The 27,778-nt window shown below is 33.4% G+C and overlaps 1 protein-coding gene across 3 annotated transcripts in view; it reads right to left on the bottom strand.

Moving 5' to 3' along the window:
- Positions 1–26,451, bottom strand: part of LOC123220260 (probable acyl-activating enzyme 16, chloroplastic) — a 46,119-nt gene extending 19,668 nt beyond the window's left edge. For all 3 annotated transcript variants that reach the window (XM_044642359.1, XM_044642358.1, XR_006503013.1), the window contains exons 1-8: positions 26,133–26,451; positions 25,429–25,620; positions 22,155–22,269; positions 15,833–15,920; positions 14,423–14,634; positions 13,702–13,820; positions 6,188–6,337; positions 5,933–6,000 (exon numbers count right to left, since the gene is read on the bottom strand). In XM_044642359.1, coding sequence (XP_044498294.1) covers positions 5,933–6,000; positions 6,188–6,337; positions 13,702–13,820; positions 14,423–14,634; positions 15,833–15,920; positions 22,155–22,269; positions 25,429–25,620; positions 26,133–26,321 — 1,133 coding nt within the window. In that variant the 5' untranslated portion in view covers positions 26,322–26,451. The remainder of the gene's footprint in view (positions 1–5,932; positions 6,001–6,187; positions 6,338–13,701; positions 13,821–14,422; positions 14,635–15,832; positions 15,921–22,154; positions 22,270–25,428; positions 25,621–26,132) is intronic.
- Between the last annotated feature and the right edge of the window lie 1,327 nt (positions 26,452–27,778).

Raw genomic sequence — 27,778 nt, forward strand, 5'->3', positions numbered from 1 at the left:
AGAATGTATTCTAGAATAGGGAATATTTCTCGCATATATGAGATGCAAAACTTTTTATCATGTAGAAAAACAAGATAGGAATATCATATTTTATTTTATGGACCTTAAAAGGACTTATGAATAACATAATATGTTGTCACCATTTAGTCCTTATGATCTCCTTGACTTTGTTTGAAAAAAAGTCAAGCCGAGTGTTTGAAGAAAAGGGTATGATCTCCTTGACTTTGTTTGAAGCCAATACTAAGCATTACTTTAGTAAACTTTCCAAACCAAGCTTGAGGTGATTGCTTAAGCCCGTAAAGTGTCTTTCTTAACCTGCACACTTGATTATTTTTGAAATATTTCTCAAAACCTGGTGGAGGTTCCATATACACCTTTTCTTCAAGATCACCTTGTAAAAATGCATTCTTGACATCAAATTGCTGCAAACACCAATTGAAATTAGTAGCCAAAGATAAAAGAATGCGAATGGTATTCATCTTAGCTACCGGAGCAAAAGTCTCTTGATAATCTACCCCATGTGTTTGAGTGTACCCCTTGGCTACTAACCTAGCCTTATACCTCTTTAAAGACCCATCTGCGTTAAACTTGATTGTATACACCCATTTACATCCTACAAGTTTCTTGTCTTTCGGATGATCAACAATCTCCCATGTACAATTTTTATTAAGTGCACTCATTTCCTCATTCATGGCAAGTTTCCAATTCTTGTCCCTAAGTGCCTCGTTGATAGTTTGGGAATAGGAATGGTATCTAATTTAGTGAGGAAACAACGGTGTTTATGTGAGATTCTATCCAAAGAAACAAAGTGAGAAATAGGAAGTTGTGTACAATTTCGAACTCCTTTCCTAACTGCTATAGGGACATCTAAATCATCAATCAATGGAGAGGGTAATTGTATCTGCATACCTGGTTCCGGAGTTGAATCCTAAACTTGCAATTGGGTAGAAACAGGCTCACTTCTCCTTGAGTAGACTAGGATAGGTTTTTCAGCAACCAGGGGTATATTTGGAGTTGATTTTGATGAGTCAGTAGGCTAGTCATGTGGCTGATAAAGGGAAGATTCAAGTGCAGGTTGGTTTTAATCAAGGGGCTGCTCAGGTATAGTAGGCAAAGGCTGAATAGTAGGTTGCATTGTGGACTGAACAATAGGTTGCATTGTGAACTGTAAACTAGGGAAAAACAGCTCAGATTCTTTTATTTCACTCACATTCTCCCCCTGAAGATGAGAACTAGAATAAAAAGGTTGTTTTTCAACAAAGGTAACATCCATTGAAATAAAAAATTTATGAGAAGTAGGATGATAGCATTTATACCCTTTTTTAGTGGAAGAATACCCAACAAAGATACATTTTAATGCTCATGGATCAAATTTTCCTCGGTTAGTGTCATGAATGTGAACAAAAACCACACATCCAAAAACTCTTAGGGTTAATTTAGAAGCTATTTGTGAATTGGGATAATGCTCATGAAACACACTCATAGGACTTTTGAAACTGAGGACTTTAGAGAGCATTCTATTTATCAAGTGAGCTGCAGTGAGAACTGCTTTCCCCCAATAGAATTTAGGAACATTATTTTGAAATAAGAGAGCTCATGTGATTTCTAAAAGGTGTTTATTTTTCCGCTCCACTACCCCATTTTGTTGTGGCGTATTAATGCAAGATAAGCAATGAACAATTCCTTCTTTTTGAAAGAAAAATGAAAGATTTTGATTAAAGTAATCTCTTGCATTATCACTCCGTAAGTTTTTAATCCTCACCCCAAATTGGTTTTTGATCATTTGGAAAAATTTTGGAAAGATTTCACTAACTTCGGATTTGTTTTTCATTAGATAGACCTAAGTTACACTTGTGCAATCATTTATAAATGTAACAAACCACCTTGCCTTAGTAACGTTCAAAATTTTAGTAGGACCCCATATATCAGAATGGATTAAAGAAAAAGGTGACATAGATCTAGTATTACTTAAAGGATAAGAAGCACGTTTGTGTTTAGTAAGTTCACACACATCACAATGTAAACTACTCACTTCAATACTTTTAAATAATAATGGAAACATAGTCTTGAGCAAACTAAATGGTGGATGACCAAAACGATAATGGTGGAGCCAAATGTCTTCTTTATTGGTAGAATAACTAGATAGATAGGATTTTGAAAGGGAATAGTTACTGCCTTCCTTAGTATCAAGGATATAAAGCCCATTTCTTTCCTTAGCAAGCCTAATCATCTCCCCTGAGACCCGGTCCTACAATACACAATGTGTAGGATAGAAAACCACTTGACAATTCAGATCACATGTAGCTTGTTTTATGGATAGAAGATTCACAGCTAGTTTAGGAACATTTAGAACATTTTTTAACACAATTTTAGAAGAGAGAGGAATGGTTCCTTGACTTGCAACAGTAATAAAGGTTTTATCGGCAATTTTGATTTTTCTATTGCTAGGATAAGGCTTATATGAGGTAAAAAACAGATGTGAAAAAACCATATGATCAGTAGCACTTGAATCTATGATCCAAGTACTGTTTTGGACAGGCAAAGAGGCACTAAGGACAAAAGAATTAAGAGAACTTACCTGTTTGAGCCAACGAACACGAGCTGCCAGGATTCCCAACAGAGTTGAGCATGGATTTCAGCTTTTCTATCTCTTCCTTGAGAGTTTCCAGTCCATCTTGGTTTGGTTTTTCATCAGGAACATCCTCAGCATTCGTCACATGGGCTTGTCCTCGGGGCTGTCCCTCACAATTACCTCTTTTTCCTCCAACATTTGGAGGCTTCCCGTGGAGTTTCCAAAAAGTATCTTTGGTGTGACGTGTCTTCTTGCAATAAGTACACCAAACCCCTTCATGGTTGGACTGCCTTTCATTCCTATTGGTCTCAACCTTGTGTCCATCCTTTGTAAAATTCATGTTTGATCCTTCATTGACAGAATTGTCAAGCATAACTCCTTTGCGACTTTCCTTAGCCCGTATTATTGAGAAAACTCCCTCAAGGGACAAGAGGACTTCTTTACCAAGAATTTGGACTCGAACTTGATCAAAGTCAATATTGAGACCTGTAAGAAATTCAAAGATTCTCTCCCTTTCTACAAACTTCTGCAACATAGCAGCATCTTCTGCACATTTCATTTTAAAGTTTTGATAATAATCCAACTCAAGCCAAAAACCTTTCATGGTACTATAGTACTCAGTGACAAAAAGATTGCCTTGCTTTGTGGTGCTGATTTTAGTTTGGATCTCATAGATCACTGTATCATCTTGTATTTTTGAATAGGTTTGGTGAACCATTTCCCAAACTTCTCTTGCTGTTGTGAGGAACATGCAGGTCCGACTCACTTCGGGTGTCATGGAGTTCCATAACCATGACATGATCATGGAATCTTTTTCATCCCATTTCGCAAATGTGGCGTCCTCAGTAGCAGGTCCAGTTCCCATAAGATGGCTCAATTTTCCCTTTCCTTTGAGAAAGGTTTTAACACCTTGACACCATTGAAGATAATTTTGGCCATTAAGCCGGTAGGATGGCCGAATGTTCTACAGTTCTCCTTTTGACTCAACTAGCATCTCAACTTTGTTAGTCTCAGTAACAGTAGGTTGATTCTCAAAATAATCCTCCGACATGATGACAGACAGAAAGAAAAAAACTGAAGAAGAATTCAGCAACTAACACCAAAGATTTAGAGAAAGATTTTTTGGTGCGGAATGGCCATAGAGAAGCTCTGATACCATGAGCAGAAAACTAAAAGTCTTCTTCTACTTTTGATCATAAACAAAATACATTAATATAGTACAAGGTCAATGTCCTATTTAAGAAAAAACTAATTCCTACTATAATCAGACATAAACTAATTAAATCTACCTAAATTAGAATCACAGCTGTTAGCTAAATTAGGAAAATTATAATCAGCCTAAATTATAGTTATTAGTTGTCAATTAGCTATTTACAACCATATACAATCTCCTAAACAAAGAATCTAAGATTCTCCAAAACAAATTTAAATATTATCCTAATCAAATCAAATATATTATCCTAATTAAATCAAATATATATTATTTAAACTAAATATATTATTAGTGATTACTTTATTATTATTATTATTATTCCTAACATTACCCACTCAATTGAAAACCACCTTGTTCTCAAGGTGGGAAAAATTGGAAAATCTCTTTTTTTTTCCTTTTTATTTTTGATCCAACCAACCTGAAATCTTTCTTTTTATCTTTACATTTCTTTATACCTAATTTGAAAGAAGCCCTCATACTCAACTATTATTTCAATTGCCACAAGTGATTAAAAAAGTCATTCTCATACTTTCTCCTTCTTTAAATGTTGTCCTCGTGAATCCAAGCTTGGTGTGCCTTCGTCAACATCTCATTTTCTTCTATTTTTTGCTTCAAGTTTTCTTCTTTATTCATTGTTCATTTGGTCCCTATCACTAATTAAATTAGATCACTAGTTGAACAAATGGATTCCAACAAGTAAAACTTGTCGAAATCTGTCAATTAAACCCCAAATCTATTTATTCTCCCTCCCAATTGCCATATTTGACCAATTGAACCATACATTTTGGCAATTTTCTTTTCTAGTCCATTAGGTTAAAAATTACCAAATCCAAGTCTCTCTTTTCTTGCTCTTGTTACTCACAATCAGGATTTCGTTATCATCCAATCCATCCTCGTCCATTAGCAAGATCGCCAATGACTTAAATTTATAGTCATGATTTTGTCCGCATTCACTATAATATCCATAGGTGCATCTCAAGGGAAAAATAATCTATTCATTTGTACTTATGGTTATATATAATTGTGGCATGGGTTAAGAATTAAAATTATATTTATATTGTGTTTTTAACTGATGAATAATTTTGTATGAAGGGTGTAAGCCCGTTTGTTCGATGACACGTCAACCAAGAAGATAATGTGCCACATTGGAATTTTTAGATGGGAAGCACGATTGTGCATCCCTATCATGCACGCTTGTGCAATCAATTTTTGCATGAAAGTTTATATAAAACACGTTATTGGTATTTTAAGAAATTTATCCCATTTACCAGATCCATCTATATCCTCTAGAGAGTGAAATTTTGAGCAATATTTCATCTAGTGATTGCAACAGTTTCCAGCAAGGGGGTTGTTAGCAAATCCGACACCAAATCAACAAGCTTAGGCGCCCAAGTAAGCAGAGACTTAAACGTATTACATAATGAAGTGTAAAGATGTCTAAGTACCTAAAAAATTTGTTGCCTAGTATCAAGAGTCTGGATGCATGAGTTGTGATATGTTGTTGGTCTTCACGATTTTTACACGGAATAGGTTATGTTTTCTATTGAGTAAAATAATGTGTTGAAGCATGAAGTTCAATATGAATTGAAACATGTTTAGATAGATCTAGGGGTAAACCGAATAATTTCGAAAACTAAAGACTGATTCCAAGTTAAAATCATATAGTACACACAATGTAGTGTCTTGAAAATATCATATTGACATGTATCAACAACTATTTAATATAAGGATTTCAAGTCATTTAAAGGTCTATATAAGAGTTTACTCTAGGTGTGATCACTTTGTAGATTTCTTCGGTAAAGAAATTAGTTTCAACTTCAAGGATGCAAGAGTCTTAAAGAATGTATGGTTAAACAGTATCTAGCACTATAGGCCATCCACAATTTTAAAAAAATATAAAAATTTTAAATTAAATTATATTAAGTTTAGATGAAGTATTTTGATTCGTCTTCTAATTAACTAACCTTGCAAAAATAACAAATTTCACATAAAGGGTTTTTTTTTTAAAACTAAAAATTCCTTGATTGAAGTTGACACAGTACAACATCTACCTGTTTAAATATCAATATTTTATTGTAAACAAAACCATGATGTCCTTAAATGGGTGATTGATTTGAGGTTCACATAAACTAGAGAAAAGTACATACCTGTAGAGCGTCTCATATACTAAAGGAACAGAAATCAGGTAATGTGGCTGATAGCGTTGCAAATCTTCCTACCAAAAACAACAATAAATGGATTTGAAGAATATTGGCATAAACTACAGGATAGTAAGGAAAAAAACATATGTAATAAAAAAATCGTCTCTAGTCATTTGCATTTAAGATGTTTTAAGATTGTTAAAACACCTTTCAAAGAATTAAAAAAAAATCCTCAAAAAACCACAAAGAGAAGAATATTACCTTCAAATTCCTCACAGTTGTGTACATCTGCTCAACTCCAAGTGTAAATATGAAATACTCACAAGCTCGCTCATATGCATGCCATGGAGGAAGCATGCTTAGAAATCTGTCCCCAACCTTAGCAGGCACAATATCCCATAAGTTTCTAACCTAGAACAAAATCAGTTGGGAATAATGTCATACTAGAGTAATGAATAGGACAAGTATGAGATCAAATGTACTTAGCCCCTCCGAAAGAAGATACAGTGTATAAGAAAATAATGTTTTTAACATCAACCATATGGCACCATGCAAGCAATAAAAAGAAACTTAGTATGCAACTATCTTAGCAAATAATCATTTTCTTACAAATAAAAGTAACACTAGTTATGCTTGAATGATAAAGCAAAAACAAATTATTCTCCACTGACTATCAGCAATAAGCCAATGACAAAATTATTAAAAAAAGTTAAGAGGCAAATATTAAAAAGGTTTGTGGAAATCTAGATGAAAATCCATATTGAGTTGCAATCATTTACAAACTGATTTACTATCATTTACAACTGTAAATTATAGCTACTATTAGTCTACTATATTAGTTTTTAGTTTCTAGTTTCCTAGTTTAGAGAGATTCAAGTTATTCAGTTAAAGCAACTTAGAGAATTACCTCCCCATTATGACTATAGATTACAAGCTCTTTTGTGTGTGTGAATATGTGTGTGTGTGTGTAACTTATGCATTTCAAATTCAAAAATCAATGAGCATCCTATTTTCATTCCAATATCATTCTCTATTTACCCTCTAAAATCTTCAAGTACTGTTTATCTTATTTCTAACAATTTAATTTTTTTTCTTTCAAGAAGGCCTCACAAATAGTTTGGAAAACACTATGGAATCCATTATAGAAAATAAGATAGGACGTAAGCTACAAAGGCTTAGCCATCATCAATTTCAAGATATATTATAATTTCCAACAAGTGAAACAATTGAATATCCTAATAGTAATTGTAAATGTGCCACAATGATCAATTGAAATTGATGATATATCTCAACCCCATGGTTGTGTAGCACCAAATTCTTTTCAAAGAAGAAGCTCTTATGCCCAAATTAAAAAATTTGACTATCAATAATGAAACAAACTTGCTTAAAAGTCACAGTTTTTATTTGCCAAAATATTCTGATTAGCCTCTTAAAGCATACAAAAGAAGGAAAGGAGCACGTGAAGGAGGAAAAAAATTAAAGGGCAAAACAATTACAAAAGAAGGCTACGTGGAAAAAGGGAAGGATGTGATATACTAGAAAGAATACGTGTAACGTATGAGGACTAATAGGAGATAGATTGGCTATTAGTAAAACTTGGATTGGGAGGGTATCGAAACCTTGAATCACCAAAGTAGTATCTGTATTAAGTGTAACCAACAACTCATGTTATGAATAATACTAAATTTCTTTATACAGCCAGTAGTGTTTATGGATTGAGTTGTGTATTTTTGTGTGTTTGGCTAAGTTTTGTAAATTACAGGAACCATTTTTGGGATCTATCAAAGTGGTATCCAAGTGTGGTTCTAGTCAAGTCCAAAATGGAGACATAAGAAGAGAAAGTGAAGAAAGATGTATTTGAGATGAGAGAATAGATTGAAATTGTTGAGATTATTGATAGGAGATGTTAATTCTCTTTGGATAAAAGAGAACTATAGGAAGATGATAGACATGGAGGGAACAACTTAGGCAACTTCGATATACAAGCGAACGGTGAATCTAGAATCATCGAGGATGAGTAAAGAGCTAGATTGAAATGATTAGGTCAAAAGAACAAAAATTTGACAACTGAATTACCAATCTTTGATGGTGAAGATCTCGTGGGGTGGGTGTATGGAAACACGATCTCCAATGATGACATCGAGCGAGTTTAACTCTGTTGAGATGCTTCCCGTTGACACAGGACGAAAATCTACACATACAGCTGATAACGTTGAAATAAACCAAATTGGTAGGGATTACAGAGTTCAGTTTGAAGTATTGATTGCACTATTGAAGGATAAGTTGGAGGAGTTGTTGAAAAGGGTTTTTATCAATGGATTATTGGAAGAGATTCAAGTCGAGATCTGACTGTTTGGAGTAGGTAGCTTGGCGCAAGCCATGACTATGGCCCAAAAAATTGAAGGTCGAACTTTGAGTTTCGATTGGATCAATGCCCAAAAGAGTTTGAAAAGGAAAGCCTGTATAAACACATACGAGCTGGGGGAATCAAAGGTGAGACTAAGTAGCTCAAATGAAGGAAATAAAGGACCTTGGAGTTGGTTGAGTAATAGGATTGGAGCCCAAAGTTATGGATCAAGGCAAACTTACCCAAATCCAAACTTGATTATTAAAACAAATTGTGCCAATATGAATAAAGTATCAGGACTCTATTCTCCGGCCATCAACAAAAACTTTTCTACTAGGACCCTATATTGATTCTACCAAAATCACCAATGTAATCCACCAAATCCTTATAGCTGACAACTTCTAATTTCAAAGGGAATGAGATCGAAGCAGGTCAAAGGAAAAGATATGGAACTTGACCACTCTCTGATGTTGAATACAAATCTAAATTAGAGTGGGGTTATGTTTCCAATGTGATGAAAAGTCACCAAAGGCCAAGGTTGTAAGAACTAGCAACTTAAAGTTCTTTTAATGAGCATTGAGGATGGCGATCATAAGGAGGAAATTGAAGAACCACCAAACACAAAGTTAATAGTGCATGAAGGGACCCAAGTCAAGCCCTCCTTATGTTTGATCATGGGTTTGCCTAACTACAAGACATTGAAGCTTAGAGGGTAGATTGGTGGAAAGGAAGTGGTGGTGTTAGTGGATAGTTGGGCTACCAACAACTTCATTTCATTGGAATTGGTTAGGGAGCTTGATTTGCAAATTCAAGCTACTAAGCAGTTCGGAGTATTACTAGGGGAGGGAAGGAGAATTGCAAGTGAAAGGATTAGCAAAAAAGTCACACTCGAGCTACCAAGTATATCTCTAGCCTGGATTTTCTTACCTTTCCAATTAGATAGTGTTGTGCCATATTGGGAGTTGAATAGTTATGGTCATTGAGAAATTCAAGCAAATTGGTGTGGGATGTATATCAAATTCACGGCTACAAATCATCCACTGGTACTCCAAGGTGACCCATCTTTGACTAAACTAAAAGCCATGGCTTAGAAATTATGGAAAACAATGACAAAGACTAATCACTTGTATTGGATTGAGTTAACCACGATGCAACTCTCTAGAATGAATCACAAACAGAAAATTGATGAAAGGTTAGAAGGGGTACAAAAGAATTCCGAAAGCTATTTGAGACTTTAAATCAATTATCGCTAAAGAGAACACAAGATTACATTATCTGACTGATTGAAGAGGCATAACTAGCAAAGATACAACCCTAAAATTATTCCCATTTTCAAAAAAAAATAGAAAGAATCATGAGGGAAATGTCAATGGCCAAGATCATCAAACCAAGTGTAAACTCGTTTTCAAGCCTCACAGTACTAGTAAGAAATGACAAAGGGTGAAAGTTTTACATGGACTATAAAGCTTTAAACAAGCTCACAATACCAAAGAAATTCCTAATTCCAACTACTAACGAGTTGTTGGATGAGTTAAGGGAGCGCTATTGTTTTCTCCAAATTAGACCTTAAATTTGGATAACATCAAATAAGGACGAGGAATGAAGATAACTGAAAAGATAATATTTCGCACTCATGACAACCATTTTGAATTTATGGTGATGTCGTTCAAATTGTTGAGTGCCCCAACCATATTCTAGTCCTTGATGAATGACATTTTTGGCCTTAGCTACAAAAATTCATTTTAGTTTTTTTTACAACATACTTGTCTACAATAAGAATTAGGTATCTCATCTAAAACAATTGAAGATAACACCGAGTATTGATGAATAATTACTTGTTTGTCTACTGAAAAAGGTGCCACTTTGGCAAACCAAAATTAGAGTACCTGGGACATATTATATCAATGAAAGGGGTGATGGCTAATCCAACTAAAGTCGAAAGAATTGAAGGGATTCTTAGGCCTCATTGGATATTATTAGAGATTCGTAGAAGACTATGAGAAGATAGTTGAACCATTTACTATGCTAGTCAAGAAGATTCTTACAAATGTTCTAAAGAAGGACATGGGCCTTCAGAAATCTGAAACAAGCAATCCAAACAACACTAGCTCTTGCCCTCCCAAACTTCACTAAGACATTTATATTAGAAACCGATGCTTTAGGAGCAGGTCTAGGCATTTTTCTTATGCAAGAGGGAAGGCTAATAACATACTTTAGTAAAGCACTCTTGGAACAAGCTCACCTAAAGTCAATTTATGAACAAGAATTAATGGCTATTGTGTTAGTTGTACAGAAATTGGCCTATTATTTGATTGGAAAACGTTTTATTATACAGACTGATCAAAGAAGCTTACATTTCCTTATAGATAGAGGATACTTTAACCAGATCAACCGTGACAATAAAGTCATGGATGTTTTATCCTGCCAACTTATGGAGAATGGAGAGTTGAATTATATTTCTACAAGGGCAATCAACGTTCAAACCATTGGCAAAATGGTCTAGGATGGAAAATTACATAAGATTATCGAAGACCTAATACTAGACTCTAGTAGCCATCCAAGATATAAACTGAGACATGACACTATTATATAAAAACAGGTTAGTACTTTCAAGACACTTTACTCTAATGCCCCTTCTTATATTGGAATTTCATGCTTCTCCCTTTGGTGGTTATTTTGTCTTGTTTCGAACTTATAAAAGAATTTCCAAAATTTTGTTTTAAGAAGAGTTAAAAAGTTTTGTAAGGGACTCTGTGGCACAATTTGAAGTCTACCAACATAATAAATACCAAGCAATGAGTCCGGCTAGCCTACTGCCACTAATCCCTTCACAAGTATGGGTTGAGATTTTGATGGACTTCTTGGGTGCTCTATCGAAGTCAAAAGGGTTTGATACTATCTTGGTAATGGTAGGTAAGCTTACCAAGTATGTACACTTCTTTAACCAGATCAACAGTGATGGGTCCTGAATTTGTTAAGATTCGACTTTGAGATTGTCTACCAACCAAGGTGTGACAATAAGGTCATGGATGCCTTATCCAACCAACATATGGAGAATGGAGAGTTGAATTATATTTCTACAACAAGGGCAATCAACATTCAAGCCATTGGCAAAGAAATGGCCCAAGATGGGAAATTACATAAAATTATCCAAGACCAAATACTAGATCTTGGCAACCATCCACGATATAAACTGAGACACAACACTCTGTTATATAATAATAGGTTGGTACTTTTAAGACACTTAACTCATACCCCTTCTTTTATTGGAATTCCAAGCCTTTCCTTTTGGTGGCCATTTTGGCTTCTTTCAAACTTATAAAAGAATTTCCACAATTTTTTTTTTTTTTTGGGCAGAGTTAAAAAGTTTCGTAAAAGACTTTGTGGCACAATGTGAAGTCTGCTAACATTATAAATACCAAGGAATGAGTTAGGTTGGCCTACTACCACCAATCCCTTCACAAGTATGGGTTGAGATTTCGATGGACTTCTTAGGTGAACCATCAAAGTCAAAAGGGTTTGATACTATCTTAGTAGTGGTCAGTAGGCTCACCAAGTATGTACACTTCTTGCCACTCCAACATCCCTTTACAGTGAAGGAAGTTACTAACCTATGCGCTAAAGAAATATTGAAATTACATGATTATGCTAATTCTATTATCTCTGAACGTAACAAGATTTTTATAAGCCACTTCTAGACGAAATTTTTCCAAGCTACATGAACTAAACTATAGTACATTTCAGCTTATCACCCTTAATTTAATGGTCGAACAAAGGTGGTAAATGGTAGTTTGGAAATATATTTACACTACTTTGCTGCTACACAACCAAAGAAATAGATTAAATGGTTTGCCATGGATAGAATATTGGCTCAACATGACCTTTCAAGAAGCAACTAGTATAACACCATTTAAGGCCTTACGTGATTGTGACCCTCCAACAGTTGTGAAGTTTATTGGAGAACCCTTTTTCAACGAAGAAGTAACTACTTAACTCAAGAAGCGTAATTTAATTTTAGACAAGCTGAAAACCAACTTGCTGAAAGCTCAATAACCAATAAAAAAGTACGTAGACACCAATAGAAGGAAAATGAATTTGCAAGTAAGTGATTGGGTTTTTTCTTAAATTGCAGCCCTATTGTTTATGCTTCTTAGCTTGACAACCTAAAAAAAAACTTAGCTCACGATTCTGCAGACTTATCAAGTATCGGAATGTGTTAGGGAGGTAGCTTACAAACTAGCATTGCCAATAGATGCAAAGATTCACCTTGTATTCCATATATCCCAACTAAAATATCCATTGGGGCCAAGGTTAACTGTTAGCCTCTACCCTCTTGCTTGTATATTGATTTAGAACTACAATTTCGACTCACAACAATGAAAAGTATAAGGAAATTGGAAGATGGAAATATGTAGGTTCTTGTACAGTGGCAAGGGCTTCTGGATTTTCAAAACCTTTAGGAAGATTTTGATCTAATTCAAGCTCAGTTTCCATATTTTCACCTTAAGGACAAGGTGAAATTGGGTTTGTGGGGGAGGGGCATAGACCTCTCAAAGTACATACAACAAGAAGAAGAGAAGCACGTGAAGGAGGAAAAGTCTATACAAGAAGATGGAGAAGAGCATGTAAAAGAGGAAAAGAATTAAAAGGCAAAACGATTACAAAAGGACACATGGCAAAAGACGAGGAAAAGGGAAGGATGTGATGAACTGGAAATAATATATGTAGTGTATGAGGGCTAATAGGAGATAGATTGGCTATTTGTAAAACTTGTATTGGGAAGGTATTGACACCCTTGAATTACCCTCATAGTATTTGAATTGAGTGTAGCCAGCAACTCATTTTATCAATAATAAAAAATTTCTTTATAAAACCACCAGTGTTTGTGGATTGAGTTGAGTATTGGCTTGTGCATTTTTTGTGTTTGATTGAGTTTTGCAAGAACCATTTCCAGGATCTATTAGATTCTTTCAGTATTCTAGTATTTGGTGAACTAGTTAGAATTTGTTTTTGGAACAACCAACATAGACCTTAAACTATTATTAAGTTGTAACAAAAATTAGCCAGAACTAGTCCATTGCTCCTAGCAAGCTATAGTCATTAAAATAAAATAAAACCAGAAAAATATAAAGTTATGATAAGGTACAAGTGCATTCATTAATTATTGTTAAAATTTAAGAACCTTTAAAACAAGCATTGATCCATTCACCTCACAGCAGCAGTATTCTACATTTAGTTTGCCTCATTCTAAAACTTATTGGTTAAATTTAAGTTAATCATAACCCATAGGCAGTAATATTTAATAGCAGTAACTGACTTGATATCTTAGTATTTATTTGCTCAGCAGAAAAATTAGAAGAAATTACTAGATGCAGGAATTGCCAGACTAATGCTACAGAAATATATAGAGATAAATCAAACACTTAACTTGGTGCAAGAGATTCTTATGTGTAAGCATAACTCCCTTTGGATTTCCAGTTGTTCCACTTGTGTACACAATGGTTGCAACATCATCAGAACTGATGGTTTCATATATGTAGTGTTGTCCTGCAATCACATCAATTAGTTGAAAAAAAGCATACCATCTGTTGTACTGAAATTAATTTAGGAACAAAATTGAAGTTCTTAATACGAAAAAGAAAAGAAACAGTTTATTAGCATAGAAAAGGCAGAAGTTTTGAGAAGAGGTTGTTTTTCGGATGTATTACTTTGGTTTTTATGGCCAATGAGATAAACAAACTTTTGAAGAAGCTAATGAAGATGAGCTGTATAATTGGAATAGTGCTGAATGTTTTTCATTGAAAGAGAGATTACAATATACAGTGATAACATATTGAACAAAGAAGGAACGAGAATAATTTTGGATTACTTGATTCCTAGAATAAAGTATCTACACCTAAAATAAAGATGACTTACTAGAATAAAATATTTACACCTAAAATAAAGATTTGACTTCCTAGAGTAAAATATTTATACTTAAACTACAGATAGTACATATAGGAGAATACTGAGAAATTTCCTTAATATTTACAACCTACTTTTGTTCAAGATAATGTCAATAAGCATTTAAATCATTAGCTCAAAGTAATGTTACTATAAGAGCACGCCATTTTAAACTAACAATTCTGTATTTATTTCAATCAACTTACTTGCATCATGAGAATCAGACAGAGTTCTACGGCTCTCACGCCCCAATTCTATAACCTCCTCATAACTAAAAACAGGTAATCCCTTAACAATATCAGTTGCCACAGATGATTTCTTTCCCCAAAGTAGAATTAGAAATCTCATAGATGCCTTGGAGCAGAATGTTTCAGCAATCCGATTAAAAAATTCAGGATTATCCACAGCAAGTGCAACACTGGTAATAATAACATAAAATCAGCACTCTATAATTACATTAATAATGAAAAGAGATAGAATATACCCAAAAAAAAGATCACTTAATTATCAATGGTAAAACCACAATACTAATAAAATTTTCTGCGCAAAGCACATGAAAACCTATTCTGTATGTAGATATAAATCCTGAAGGTTTAAAATGATCTCAAGAATCCTCCCAATATAATCCCTTGGGGGCTATCCATTACCTACCTGATGAAAAAATCATTACTTCACAAAAAACACCATCTTTTGCAAACTAGTAGATGCATAAAACAGACTGAAAGATATTTTATTTAATATGTATACCATATTAAATTATCTATAGACAACAAATTTCAGAATGTATGCAATTATGAGAATCTCATTAGATTTCAACCTTTGCTCAAGTGCATGATCATAACCAAATGAGCAAATGAATTCAAGAAGCCTGGTGCATGATAATTTTAGAAAATCAAAATAAATTTTACAAAAAGTTGAGGGATTATCAACATAAGCTATGATCATTATAGAGGATGCAGATATTTTATTCTCAATGAATATATCATTCCTATTATTTAGTTATCACTAAACCTAAAACCTTAGGCTAATATTTCTATATCCAAGATTAGTATTTTAAATCTAACTAGGTCCCTAATGTTTGCCAATCGCATCATCAAAAACAGCACAAGACAACAACACACACATCACAATCAGAATTTTTAATAATTTAACTAATCACAAGAGATCAGTTGGTCAACTTAGCTTTAATTATGTTTAAGTTACGACTCAACCCAAAAGCATGAGCTAATAGGCAAGGACTCAACAACTGCATTAAAATTTCAATAAAAACTGTCAAGCAACATTCAATCAAATTTTATATGAACTCCTTATGCTAAAAAGGAAGTTTTTAAAATTTCAATAAAAACTGTCAAGCAACATTCATTCAAATTTTATATCAACTCCTTATGCTTAAAGGAAGTTTAAATTAAAGGTGTCCATAATCCATAAAAAGTGAGATAAGCAGCAAATCAATACCCCAGTAGATTCCTCATGTTATACATACACTACACATAAAATGCATTGCAGCATTGTATTTGAAGAGAAGAAATCAATTTTCCTAAAGAAGTCAAGTTTAAGTGTAGAAAACAGACAGCTACACAAGTAAGCAAAAGACTGAACGGTAACTTTTTCTAAACCTGTCAGAGTGATCATATATTTGCAAAAGCTCTTCAACAGAGGACCTTGACCCCCTTACAACATTTATTGCTCCTGTTGCCATCATACCTAGGGAAAAATAACATATGTGAGTTCAAATTTTCTGTAGCTCAAGCATTAATAAGGTTATAACAAATGAATATCCATCTACACCTACCTACAAGGCATTGATGTAAACAAACAAACATTTTTCAAAGCAATTGCCCAACAGACCTAACAACTTAATGCTCATCATCACAGCCTCCAAAAGAAATCAACAAAGACCTATAACTGAATATCCTTACCCTAGCACATGAAGGATAAAAGGATTGCCTATAAAATCATAGTAGATGGTTATCCTGTCTATTTTATTAATATCTAAGAACTTTATAGCTAAAATGGAAACTTTTAATAAGGTGAAAGTGATGAGAGTTCAAGAGTTGCCTTAGTCAACTGTCCACATTTTTGTGAACAAACAAACTAATGAGAAAACTGTACTCTTTCACAAATGAAATGAGGACTTTTTAAAGGAAATATTATATAGCTATTGGTAAAATATCTATTTGATTAACTTGAATGATGGCAGGTATTGCACTGTCACAAAAGGAACCAACAATAAGTTTCTAGAAAACTAGAAATATTGAATAAGGAAATAATATTCTTTCAGATAACTGAAGGCATACAAAACAGTTAGAGAGAGCTACAAAGATTTCATACAACTCCACGTTTCAAGACCCCCCTAAAGCACACTGTTATAGAAAAATGGAGTCCAACTTGGAATTTCAGTATATATATCCTCAAGAATGAGGTATGTTTATTACTTATAAGATGAGAATTTAAGCATTTTGACTCAATATGCATGAAGCGATTTGAGCATTACGAAACAGAGAGAAGCTTGACTATATGCAGATTGTGACTGCAGAAACATTTCTCTCTCTATTTTGACATTCGTCAAGTTTGGCATAGACAAAAGCAACACTTCACTTGCTTAACTTACAAAGAATTGCATTTTTCCTTATTTAGTTATACAATAAAGGGAAAAAGTTATGCATTCAAAAAAACTAACACACCAACCTAAGTAATCCACACAAGGAATTCATATGTGTTGTGAGAAATAAGATAGGAAGATTAATAGGAAAAATTCTATCATATACCACTGGGTTACATCCTTGTGTATGCATACAAGAACTCTAAAATAGGATAAACAACTTTTCAAGAAAAAAACTAAAAAATTGGCACTAGTACAGCCCTAACATAATGAAATACACAAATTAATAAAATCCCAAAATTTCAGCTATTACATGGTTGTTAATCATCCTTAAAAATCTGCTATTATATAGTTGTCAATCATCCTTAAAAATTTGCCATTATAAAGTTGTCAACCATCCCTAAAAGATGCGATTACATAGTTGCCAACACTCCCCCTCAAGATGGCACACATTTATCTTGCATGCCCACCTTGCAAACCAAAACATGAAAAGACTTACTAGCAAGCCCTTTAGTGAAAACATTAACTAGCTGATTTCGTGAAAGTATATGAGAAACATCTAGAATCCCACTGTTCAATTTTTCCTTAATGAAAGGTCAATCAATCTCGACATGCTTTGTTCAATTATGTTAGACTATATTATGAACAATACTAATCGCAGTCTTATTATCACAATATAAACAAATGGTTTCACCATCTGACAATTGTAACTCTTCCATGAATTTTCGGAGTCATATCATTTCACACACACCTTGAACCATAGCTTTATATTCAATCTCTATTCTTGATCTTGCTACTACGATCTGTACAATAACCAAACGTAGACCTTCTATCATTAGGAGCAACCCAATCTACAATTGTAAAACCTTGCATCTTGAGGTGATCATTCTTAGAGAAGAGTAATCTCTTTCTTGGCACAAACTTTAAACACCTCAAAATACGAAGAGCAGCATCTAGATGTGAATCTATAGGATCATGCATATATTGACTTACTACACTTATTGGATAAGTTATATCTAGCCTAGTGTGAGAAAGATAAATTAATCTTCCAACCAACCTTTGATATTGTCCAACATCAACAACTTTACCAACACCTCCTTGCAATTTGATTAACTTCAAAAGGAGTATCTACAGGCTTACAACCCAACATAATTGTCTCTTGCAAAAGATCTAAAATATATCTCCTTTGACAAATCAAAAGTTCTTTGTCAAATCTAACAAATTTTATTCTAAGGAAATATTACAACTTACCAAAATTTTTTATCTCAAATTCTTGCTAGATGTTTTTTCAGTCTTGCCATTTCCTCTACATTATCTCCTGCTATCACAATATTATCAACATAAACTATAAGTATTGTGGTCTTACCATCGTAGTGCTTGATAAAACAAGATGATCAATATTACTTTGGTGATACCCAAATGAAATCATGGCTTTACTAATCCTGTCAAATCATGCTCTCAATGATTGCTTTAAGCCATATATAGTATCTTCTTCAATCAACATACTTTCCCTTCAGTTTTCTTACAATTAAAACTTAGAGGAATTTCCATGTATACTTCTTCTAAATCTCTATGCAGAAAAACATTTTTAACATCAAATTATTGTAGATCCCATTGAAGATTAGCAACGCATGACAAAAGGATCCTAATTGAGTTAATTTCTACAACTGGGGCAAATGTTTCTTGGTAGTCCACACCATAGGTTTGAGTGAACCCTTTTGCCATCAATTGAACTTTGAATCTATCAACTTTGTGTTTAATAATGAACACCCGTTTATACCCAACAAGTTTCTATGTTTAATTTTTTTGTCAAGGCCTTCATCTCCTCAATCATGGCTTCTTTCCACTTAGGATCATTTATAGCTTCCTGTCAACCATATGGAACAGAGATAGAAGACAAAGACAATACAAAAGCTCTATGGGAAGGAGACAAAGAATCATATGAAACAAGGCTAGAAATAAGATGTTTAGTTCATGCTTTAACACCTTTTCTAACAGCTACAGGAATATCAAGATCATTAGTACTAGGTTCAGAGTTAGAAGAATTAAGACTTAAAGAAGGCTCACCATAGGTTTCCATAGTAATTGAGCTTAGAGGTGGAGCTTAACTAGTTAGAATGTGCTCAATGGCCTAATCTGCCTTGCCTCTACAAGTGTATGCTTTCAAGTCCGATCTATCAAATCTCCCATTCTTTTTTTTTCACCTTCACTGCAAGAAATTGGATTTGAAACATGTATAGGTGTATATTGACTCAATGTTGTCACTTCTTCTTCCCTAATCTCCCCTTGGAAAGGTGACCGGGATGGAGAAAATTAGGGCTCTAATTCTCGAAATGTGACATCCATACTAAAAAACAAAACTTTCCAGTAAGGGGTGATAACACTTATAACCTTTCTAAGTTGCAGAGTAGCCAATGAACACACTCTTAAGAGCTCGAGGGCATAATTTACCTATATTCCTCTTATGAACAAAGCATACACAACCAAAACTTTGGGAGGAACAATGTAAGAATTAGTATCTTGCAAACTTCCAATAGGCTTTTAAAGTTTAGTGTTTTTAAAAGGCATTCAATAAGATATGCAACTGAAAGTATAGCATCCCCCCATAAGGCTTCAAGACATTTAGGGCTTGAGCCACTTTTAATAAATGTCTATTCTTTTGTTTAGAGACTCCATTCTACGCACTAGTATTCACACAACTAGTTTGATGCAACATCTAGCGAAAATTAAGATAATCATGAAATGCACCTTCCATGTATTATGTGCCATTATCAGTTCCCAAAGTTTCAACTTTAGCATCAAACTAGTTACAAATCACTTTGTGAAACAACTGAAAGTAAGTAAAAACCTCATTCTTTGCTCTCATCAAATACAACCATGCCATCCTAGTACAACAATCAATAAAATAAACAAACCATCTATAGCCAGCTTATGAAACAATTTGAGTAGAACCCCACACATCAGAACGAATAGTCATAAACGGAACAAAACTTTTATTCTTAATAGAAGGGTAAGAGGTTTTTGTATGTTTTGCAAATTCACAAGCATTACACACTAATGAATTTAGATCTAACTTTTTAAACAAAGTAGGATATAACCTTTCTAAAGCAGAAAAAGGAAGATGTCCTAATCTTCTAAGCCACTAAATCAACTGTTGATAATTTTTCATTGATTCTCCTAACAAAGCTTGGGTTTTAGATGAGAGTAACAAACTGTAACTGTCGTTTAGCAAATATAAGTCATCTCGCATTCTATCATAGCCAATCGTTTTCCCTCTATTCAACCCTTGAAAGACACAAAAAGATAGATAAAATACAATTTTATAATTAAGCTCATTTATAAGTGTACTAACAAATAAGAGATTATTAGGGAAATTGGGAATATGAAGGACCGAAGGTAGATTGATGGAAGAAGTACAATTAATGAAACCTTTTCCAAATATAGGTGATAAAGAACCGTCAGCCATATGGACTTTATCTTTACTTGAGCAAGGAGAATAAGTTAGAAAAGAATTGAAAGAGCCAGTCGTCTGATGCTCTTGAATCTATAATCTCAAGGCTATTTTTTATAGGAGAGTTGGTAGTAAGGGTTATACTTGAGTTAGCAAAATTAAAGGAAGAAACCATAGTTAAGGGAGAATTAAACTGAGACAAAAGATGTTTCAAGGTTTGAACCTCCTTATTAGAAAGACTTCCACTATTGGCAGTTTCAATTCTACTTTTTCAGACAGAATACCTTATGATCTAGAAGCACCTAATCACTTACCACCACGACCTTTAGTTGGCCCACCATGGAACTTCCAACAATGTTATTTAGTATGTCACAGCTTCCCACAACAATCACATTTGAGGTGATTTTTTTCTGATGCAATTGGCTGACTAACTTTCATTTATTCAAGAAGAGAGTTGGTTATCATGTTTGATTTGTGCATCGAGACTGTGTAACATAGCACTTCTTTGACTTTCTTCCTATTGCATATAAGAATATGTTTGCTACAAAGAGGGCAAAGGATCCTTGCATAGAACTTGAAACCGTATCTAATCATATTCCATGTTCAACCAAGAAAGAAAATCATATATTTGCTCCTTTTCCAAGACTTTCTAAAATTTATTTGAATCTTCAAGACATGTAGCTTGAAAATCTTGATAATAATCAAGTTTTTGCCATAGACCACTCTATTTAGCAAACTATTGTGCTATAGTCATCTCTCCATGTTTCATCCCATGCACCTTATTTCACAACTCATAGACCTAAGCATCATTGCCCACTTGTGAATAGGTTTGAGACGTTGCACTCCATATTTTGAAAGCAATGTTTATTAACAAATATCTTCGAGCAATCTATAGTTGCATCAAGTTGACAAGCCAAGACATGACTATAGAGTCTTCAAATTCCCATTGGTTGAGAATTAGGTCTGTAATGCCTAGTTTTGGCTTGTCCCATGTAATATAACCCTGCAAACCACGAGCTTGGATGAATAGAAGACATGACCTTGACCAAGCAAGGTAATTGGTGCCACCTAGCTTTACCAACCTAATCTACAGTGAAGGATTTTCGCCCAACAATCCAACTTTAACTTCGTTGATTTCACTGGCAATCTTAGAACTTTTCCTTTCAATCATAGTTGATTAAACAAGACAGGCTGTATATTTAATTTGTTGGTTGAAAAAGAACAATAAAGTAAACCTAAATAGGTGATAAGTTGCAAGTAGCTTCAAGGCTTAAAGGAGGCAACAATTTATAAAAACCCAAGTTGGTAATGAGTTGTACTTCAACTTTCAAAATAACGATCTTTTCGTACAAAGCAACAGCTTAGAGCATAAGCTCTGATACCATGTTGTGAGAAATAAGTTAGGAAGAGGAATGGAAAAAATTTTGTCATATATTAGTTTGGGTTATATCATTGTGTATATATATAAGAATTTTAAAATAGGAAAAATAACTTTCCAAGAAAAAACTAAAAATTAAGCACTAATACGGCCCTAATATAATGACATATACAAATTAATAAAATCCCAAAATTTCAGCTATTACATGGTTGTCAATTATCCCTAAAAATCTGCTATTATATAGTTGTCAATCATCCCTAATATTCTGCTATTATATAGTTGTTAGTCATCCCTAAAAATCTACTATGACATAGTTGCCAACAATATGTCATTCTCTAGATAATCCTTGCTCAAGGTTTCAAAGTTTTAAGATATAGTGGTAGAAGAAGCATAAACAATAGAAGGTGTTTACTTTTCCAATATTTCCTAAAATTTCTTTATTAATGTATACAATTTTAGCTAACAAAATAGGGACTAATTAGGCAAGTATGTTAAACTGTTGTCTACCTTGATCTGCAACTAGCCAGCGGCATGAGTTATCAGCAAAGAGCGATAGCTTCTCTTCAGGCTTTACTCCAATAACTCTAAGACCTTCAGAAAAGTCCAAAATATCCTGCTCCAACTGTAATTACAAAGAAACAATAGTTGAAACGAAATTGACATAATAATAAAACTGTCTTTCTCATGAAAATGCAAAATTTTTAAATTTACATCATTCAAATATTTGTTAAATCAACCAGATAAATGATTAACTTTCAACTACCCTACGGCTCTTGATAATATTTGTCCATATTTAAAATCCTAGGAATAGATATCAAATTCATCTAGTAAGACATCATCTTCAAAAGAAAAGAGAAGCTAAAATTTCTTCACAACAATGGGTTAAAGGATGCAATTAAATTCAACTTATATCTTTAGTGATAACTAATTGAAGAACTTAACTCTTCTAATTGCATGCAGAAATTTAAATTCTTATATACATTTAATATGGCAATGATCTTTTGTACAACATTGTTGATTTCAATCAGTTCACCAAACCATTTACAGGATCTTACTGCATTACATAACGCAATTCAAATCAACTTATATCTTTAGTGATAAGTATTCAAAGAACTCAACTTTTTTCTAAATGCAAGCAGAAACATAAACTCTTAAGTACATTTAAGATGGTATTGATCTTCTGTAGTACAGTGCATCTCAAATCAGTTTGGCAAACCATTTACAGGATATTAATGCATAAATTTCAAAGTAGTTTAGCACCATCTTTCATCAATATAAGCCAAGGAAACATCCTCACATCAATAATATAAAGAGTTCAGTTATACACAAGTATGAATGAGTAACAGACAACTGCATTTTTGAGTTAACTAACCAAATAAAGTCAACTGTACTAATTGTGGGCAGAAACTTTTTATTTTATGTTGAACCTGTGATAGCAGCAAATTCACACAGTTGAATAATGATATCAATACAAGTAGCCATCTTCACCATAGATTTTAACAGTTTCTAGAATCAATTGATACTTTAAAAGACCTATGTTCCACAAGTTAATACGTATCATCTTTCTGTAATAAAGAGACAATGTGGCATTCTTGACTTTATGCACTAAGAATATTTGGTTCATCTAATCTATTAGACCAGAATTCTCATATGCAGAGAAGAAAATAGTTATTATGTTATTTTTATCTTGCTTCTTTAATTTTCCTTTGATTCTTAATCCTTCATTTTTGTTCTTAAAAGCCCTAATGAGAATAAGCAACTATGTGCTCAATAAACCAACTCCATCTCAGGGAAGAAAAAACCAAGATAAACTCAAAAGACATTCCAATCAAACAAAGCTGGTGACAGGAAAGCGCTGAACTGCTAATTTCAGCATCTGTAGAATGCTTATATCAGCTTCAGAAACAAATTTTACGAAAAAGAGAGGTATGCAAATTCTTTCAATAGATTATTAGATTATGTTTAGACTTTCTAGAATTCACTCATTTTATCAATTCTTTGGAAATTTCTGAGAATTTCATAGCAATTTAAAAAGATTTCGGGACTTCAATTCAAAAAAATAAATAAATAAATAGATAGCCCAATTTTGTTTTGCTCCTAAGCTTCATACACACAATGCAACTGCCAGTGGTTATTGCTATTCTTGTGTGAAATTGGTTGGAATCACAGCTTTTTAAATCTCAATTAATCTAATTCATGGAAGTCAGTCAGGGTTTTTTTGCATCACCTATGAAATAAGTAACAATTAAAGCCTAAAAGAAGGGCACATTCTGCACACACAAAATTTAGAGAACAGGAGCACATTTAATAGAATATCAAAAGTGGACTACTCAAAACTAATGGAAAGAAAATGAAAAAGAGAACAAAGAAAATACAGATGAACACTTCTGTAAACTCTTCAAAATTCATGGTTATTTGTTCACCTTCTCAAATGTTCTGCTATAATGCTCCACACTACTGAACAAATTAAATTAGTCAGAATTTCCTTCATGGCAACAAAAATACATCCGTTCTTCAAACTATTTGAAAAAAAATGAGAGCTAGATTACCAAAATAGACATCATTTATTGAATTCCCAGATAAGTGAAATTAATGAGCCAGACAGTCCATATGGACTGGCAGTCTAGCACAATGCTAAAAATTATGAACCACCGTTTCTTCATCTCGCCCACATGCTACCTCCATCTAACTCATCTTTGTCCACCAAAAGATCAATGCAGAGAATTCAGCCCAATCTTTCAGTCCAACCAACAAAAAGAGAGAAAGAAAAAGAGACCTTTCTAATGTTACTTACCAAGGATGCCTAGAGAAGGATCCAAAAATATATCCCCTCAAACCTTAACAAGATTTCAGAGCAAAAATCTTATTCATACCACTTAACAAACATATTAAATCTTAACTGTGCCATACAAATTGTTCACCTTGTTAGCCTTCAACCATGAAAAGACATTTTTCAGTCCAATATTACCCTCCACCCAAAGTCAAACTCATAAGAGAGAAGTGATTGATCTACAGCTCCTTGGTAGGAGAAATGAGAGTTGTATTGATTAGGAAAGGATGAGGTACTGCAAGTTGTCACTCTAACTTCTTTAGCGCAGTGATAGCTAAATTTAGAAAACAACCACGTGAAGGCATTTCTCCATTTCTCCATTTCTCCATACCATGATCATACTGAAATGTACAGAGCTTCACTCCCATCTCCTTTAATGTCATCCTTCATTATACACTTCTACAAACTAACGTCCAGAAACTTTTGATTTCACTTTAGTTCATCTACCCTCCCTTATTCATACTCGGCATTAACAAACTCCTTCAATAATATATTACACCATAGTGTAGCCTGTAGCCACTTGACCAGTAAAAGCTAGTAAAACTACCCAAATTTCCTCACTCCTCGCCCCCACTACTGGCAGGAGAGAAAACCTCTCCTCTAAATTAACAAATTGAAACCAGAAACATTCTCCATGCCCTTTGTTTAAGAAATCCATTAGAATTTTCCACTGTTCAGTCTCAAACTTAAAAGAAAAGTAACACTAATAAATTACATAACACGAAGTATTATCACCCAAAGAGCAAAAAAGTAGCTACCGTCAGCCTAAAGAAAAATATGCAAAGAAGGTTCCATCATTACTCTAACCTCAAATCAGTTTTGTAAGAAATTGTGCTTACTGAGCAGGAGACATGTGCTTATAGCTTCTATGTGATCTAGCATGAAACAGATAAACTACCTGAAGAAAATCTAATTTAGCAAAATTTAGATCCGTAGGAAATTAAAGATAACCTGTTTATAAGTTATACTTGAAGGTGGATCATGGTATGGATCCACAAGTGCTACCCGATCACCATACTCTTCGGCAGAAGATCTCCAAATATCAGGAACTGCTTGCCAATCATCAGGAGACAGCGCACCATTACTTGACAGCAATGCCCTCTCTAAAAAAGATGAGCACTTTCTTACCTGCCTCTCCTCAGTCTACAACAAAAAATGATAGACATGGGTGAATAACACTTGTAAGGAAACATTTTTTAAGTGACAGACTAGCAAACATTGATGGTCAAGAATTTCAGCAGCACTGGTCAATCGAATGAACAACGTGCAAATTAATAAAATTAAGATTAGGATAAGCATGTAATGTCCATATGTATCATTAGCTATAAATACTGGAAATCTTTTTTTTTTTTTGGGAAATAAAAGAAGAACACTCTGAACTGGCAAATACTCATTATCTTTTGAAATCAGAGCTGTTATATAAATCACTAATTTTGACTAAATAAAGCTCTCTCGAAACAATCATAGCTTTATAAACAGTGAAAACTTGATGAATTCGACAACAACTTTAAAACATCAAAGACAATGCTGACGCTTACAGAACATTAACTGAGAAATTATAACCTTATTCTAGACCTAAATCTTCTTTTCAAGATCTCGTTTGACGTATATTCAAAATCATACACTAAAATCAGCACAAAGATTAATTGATATACATTCGATTCACAGTAAACTCGAAACGTATGAGTCCGCAAAACTTGAATTCTGTTACCGAAACATTTTCTACCAAAGATTGTACAAGGCTTGAGTTTGAATTTGGAGTGAGAGTATGAAAGGTCAAAGGCATTCTGGCGATGATCAGAAGAGCTCAAAGGCAGAGATGAACTCAAACAAACGCTGGCCATTAAAGCAAAATACTAAGGAAATTCAACTCAAAATAAACACAAAGACAAAAATAAATAAAAACCGTATATAATTTTAGAGAAGGGCGATGGTAGCAAGAAACAAAAAAGACTCAAACCGATATTCTCAGAAATCACAAAGTTTGTTAATATACCGACAAATTTGCGATGGTGTTTCCAAAAGGGGTTTTTGCCAACTTTTATCGAAATTTGTGATTATCATGAAATTTTTTAAAAATTAAATAATCCTTTGTGGACTTTTTGATAGCTTTTTAAAAGAATGCCAGGTCCACAAAACAGGGAAAAGGATTACCGGTCACCAAAATTTTGGCTTAATTTTAAAATCATACCAACAATAAATAAAAAATTTAAACATTTATCTATAAACTAATTACCGTCTAAATTTTTAATTAAAAATAAAGTTAAAATTATTATTTTTTGATAAACCTTAAAACTTTAAAATTTATATCATTTTTTTAAAACTAATATTTCAATTTATTCTTAAAATTTGGAAAGTTCAGATTTTACCCTTAGAGTTTGTTTCTTTCTTTAACCACTATCATTATGATCAATGACTAACGTTTTTTATCCATCTTTCATATTCGACTACGAAAGATAACAAAAGATAATCGTTCAAACACTAGGGTTAGATTCGAATCGAGCCAACTCGAGCTCGAGATCGAGTTCGGCTTGATCGAACCCAAAACAAGTCGTCTTAATCGAGCTCGAGCTAGCTCGGTAAATTTTTTAATTAAAATTTTTTATATAAAACGACGTTGTTTTGATCAATATATATTAAAAACAATGTCGTTTTGATAACGAAAAGCGAACCGAGCCAAGCCAAACAAAATTTGAGCCCGAAACAAGTCGACCTTAGTCGAGCTCAAACTTGAGCCACCGATATATGAACTGAGCCAAATTCGAGCTCGGCTCTGCTCGAATCCAACCCTATCAAACACGATGAAGAGTCATCTTTTGTCAAACTTTTTGATCTAGATGATATTTTATCATTCAAATCTGAATGATTAAGAGTCGTTATTTATCAAAGAAGACTTTTGCTTCTTTCTAATCGTCGGTCTATTCTTTAAGTTACTAGAAATGAAACCTAGAAAGAAAAAAAAATGAATTTTTCAAAATTTAATTATCAAAGATAATTGTGAGTTTTGTAAACTAAAAAAGAAAATAATATAAATTTTTTAAATTTTAACATTTATAAATAAGGTAATTATTTTATCTTTTTTTAACTAAAAATTTAAATAACAATTAATTTATAAGTAAGTATTTAAATTTTTATTTATTATAAATATGATTTTAAATTTTTACTGAAAGTCAGATGAAAAATTATCTTTTTCCTGTCAAAGTATTATTAAACTCAAGCCGTCAACGTGGCCACCACGACAGTCCCATTTCAAATTATAATATAATATTTTTAAGTTTGATGCGTCTTTTGTAATCTGAAT

The sequence above is a fragment of the Mangifera indica genome, chromosome 7 (assembly GCF_011075055.1).
Source record: "Mangifera indica cultivar Alphonso chromosome 7, CATAS_Mindica_2.1, whole genome shotgun sequence".
NCBI classification, from domain to species: domain Eukaryota; kingdom Viridiplantae; phylum Streptophyta; class Magnoliopsida; order Sapindales; family Anacardiaceae; genus Mangifera; species Mangifera indica.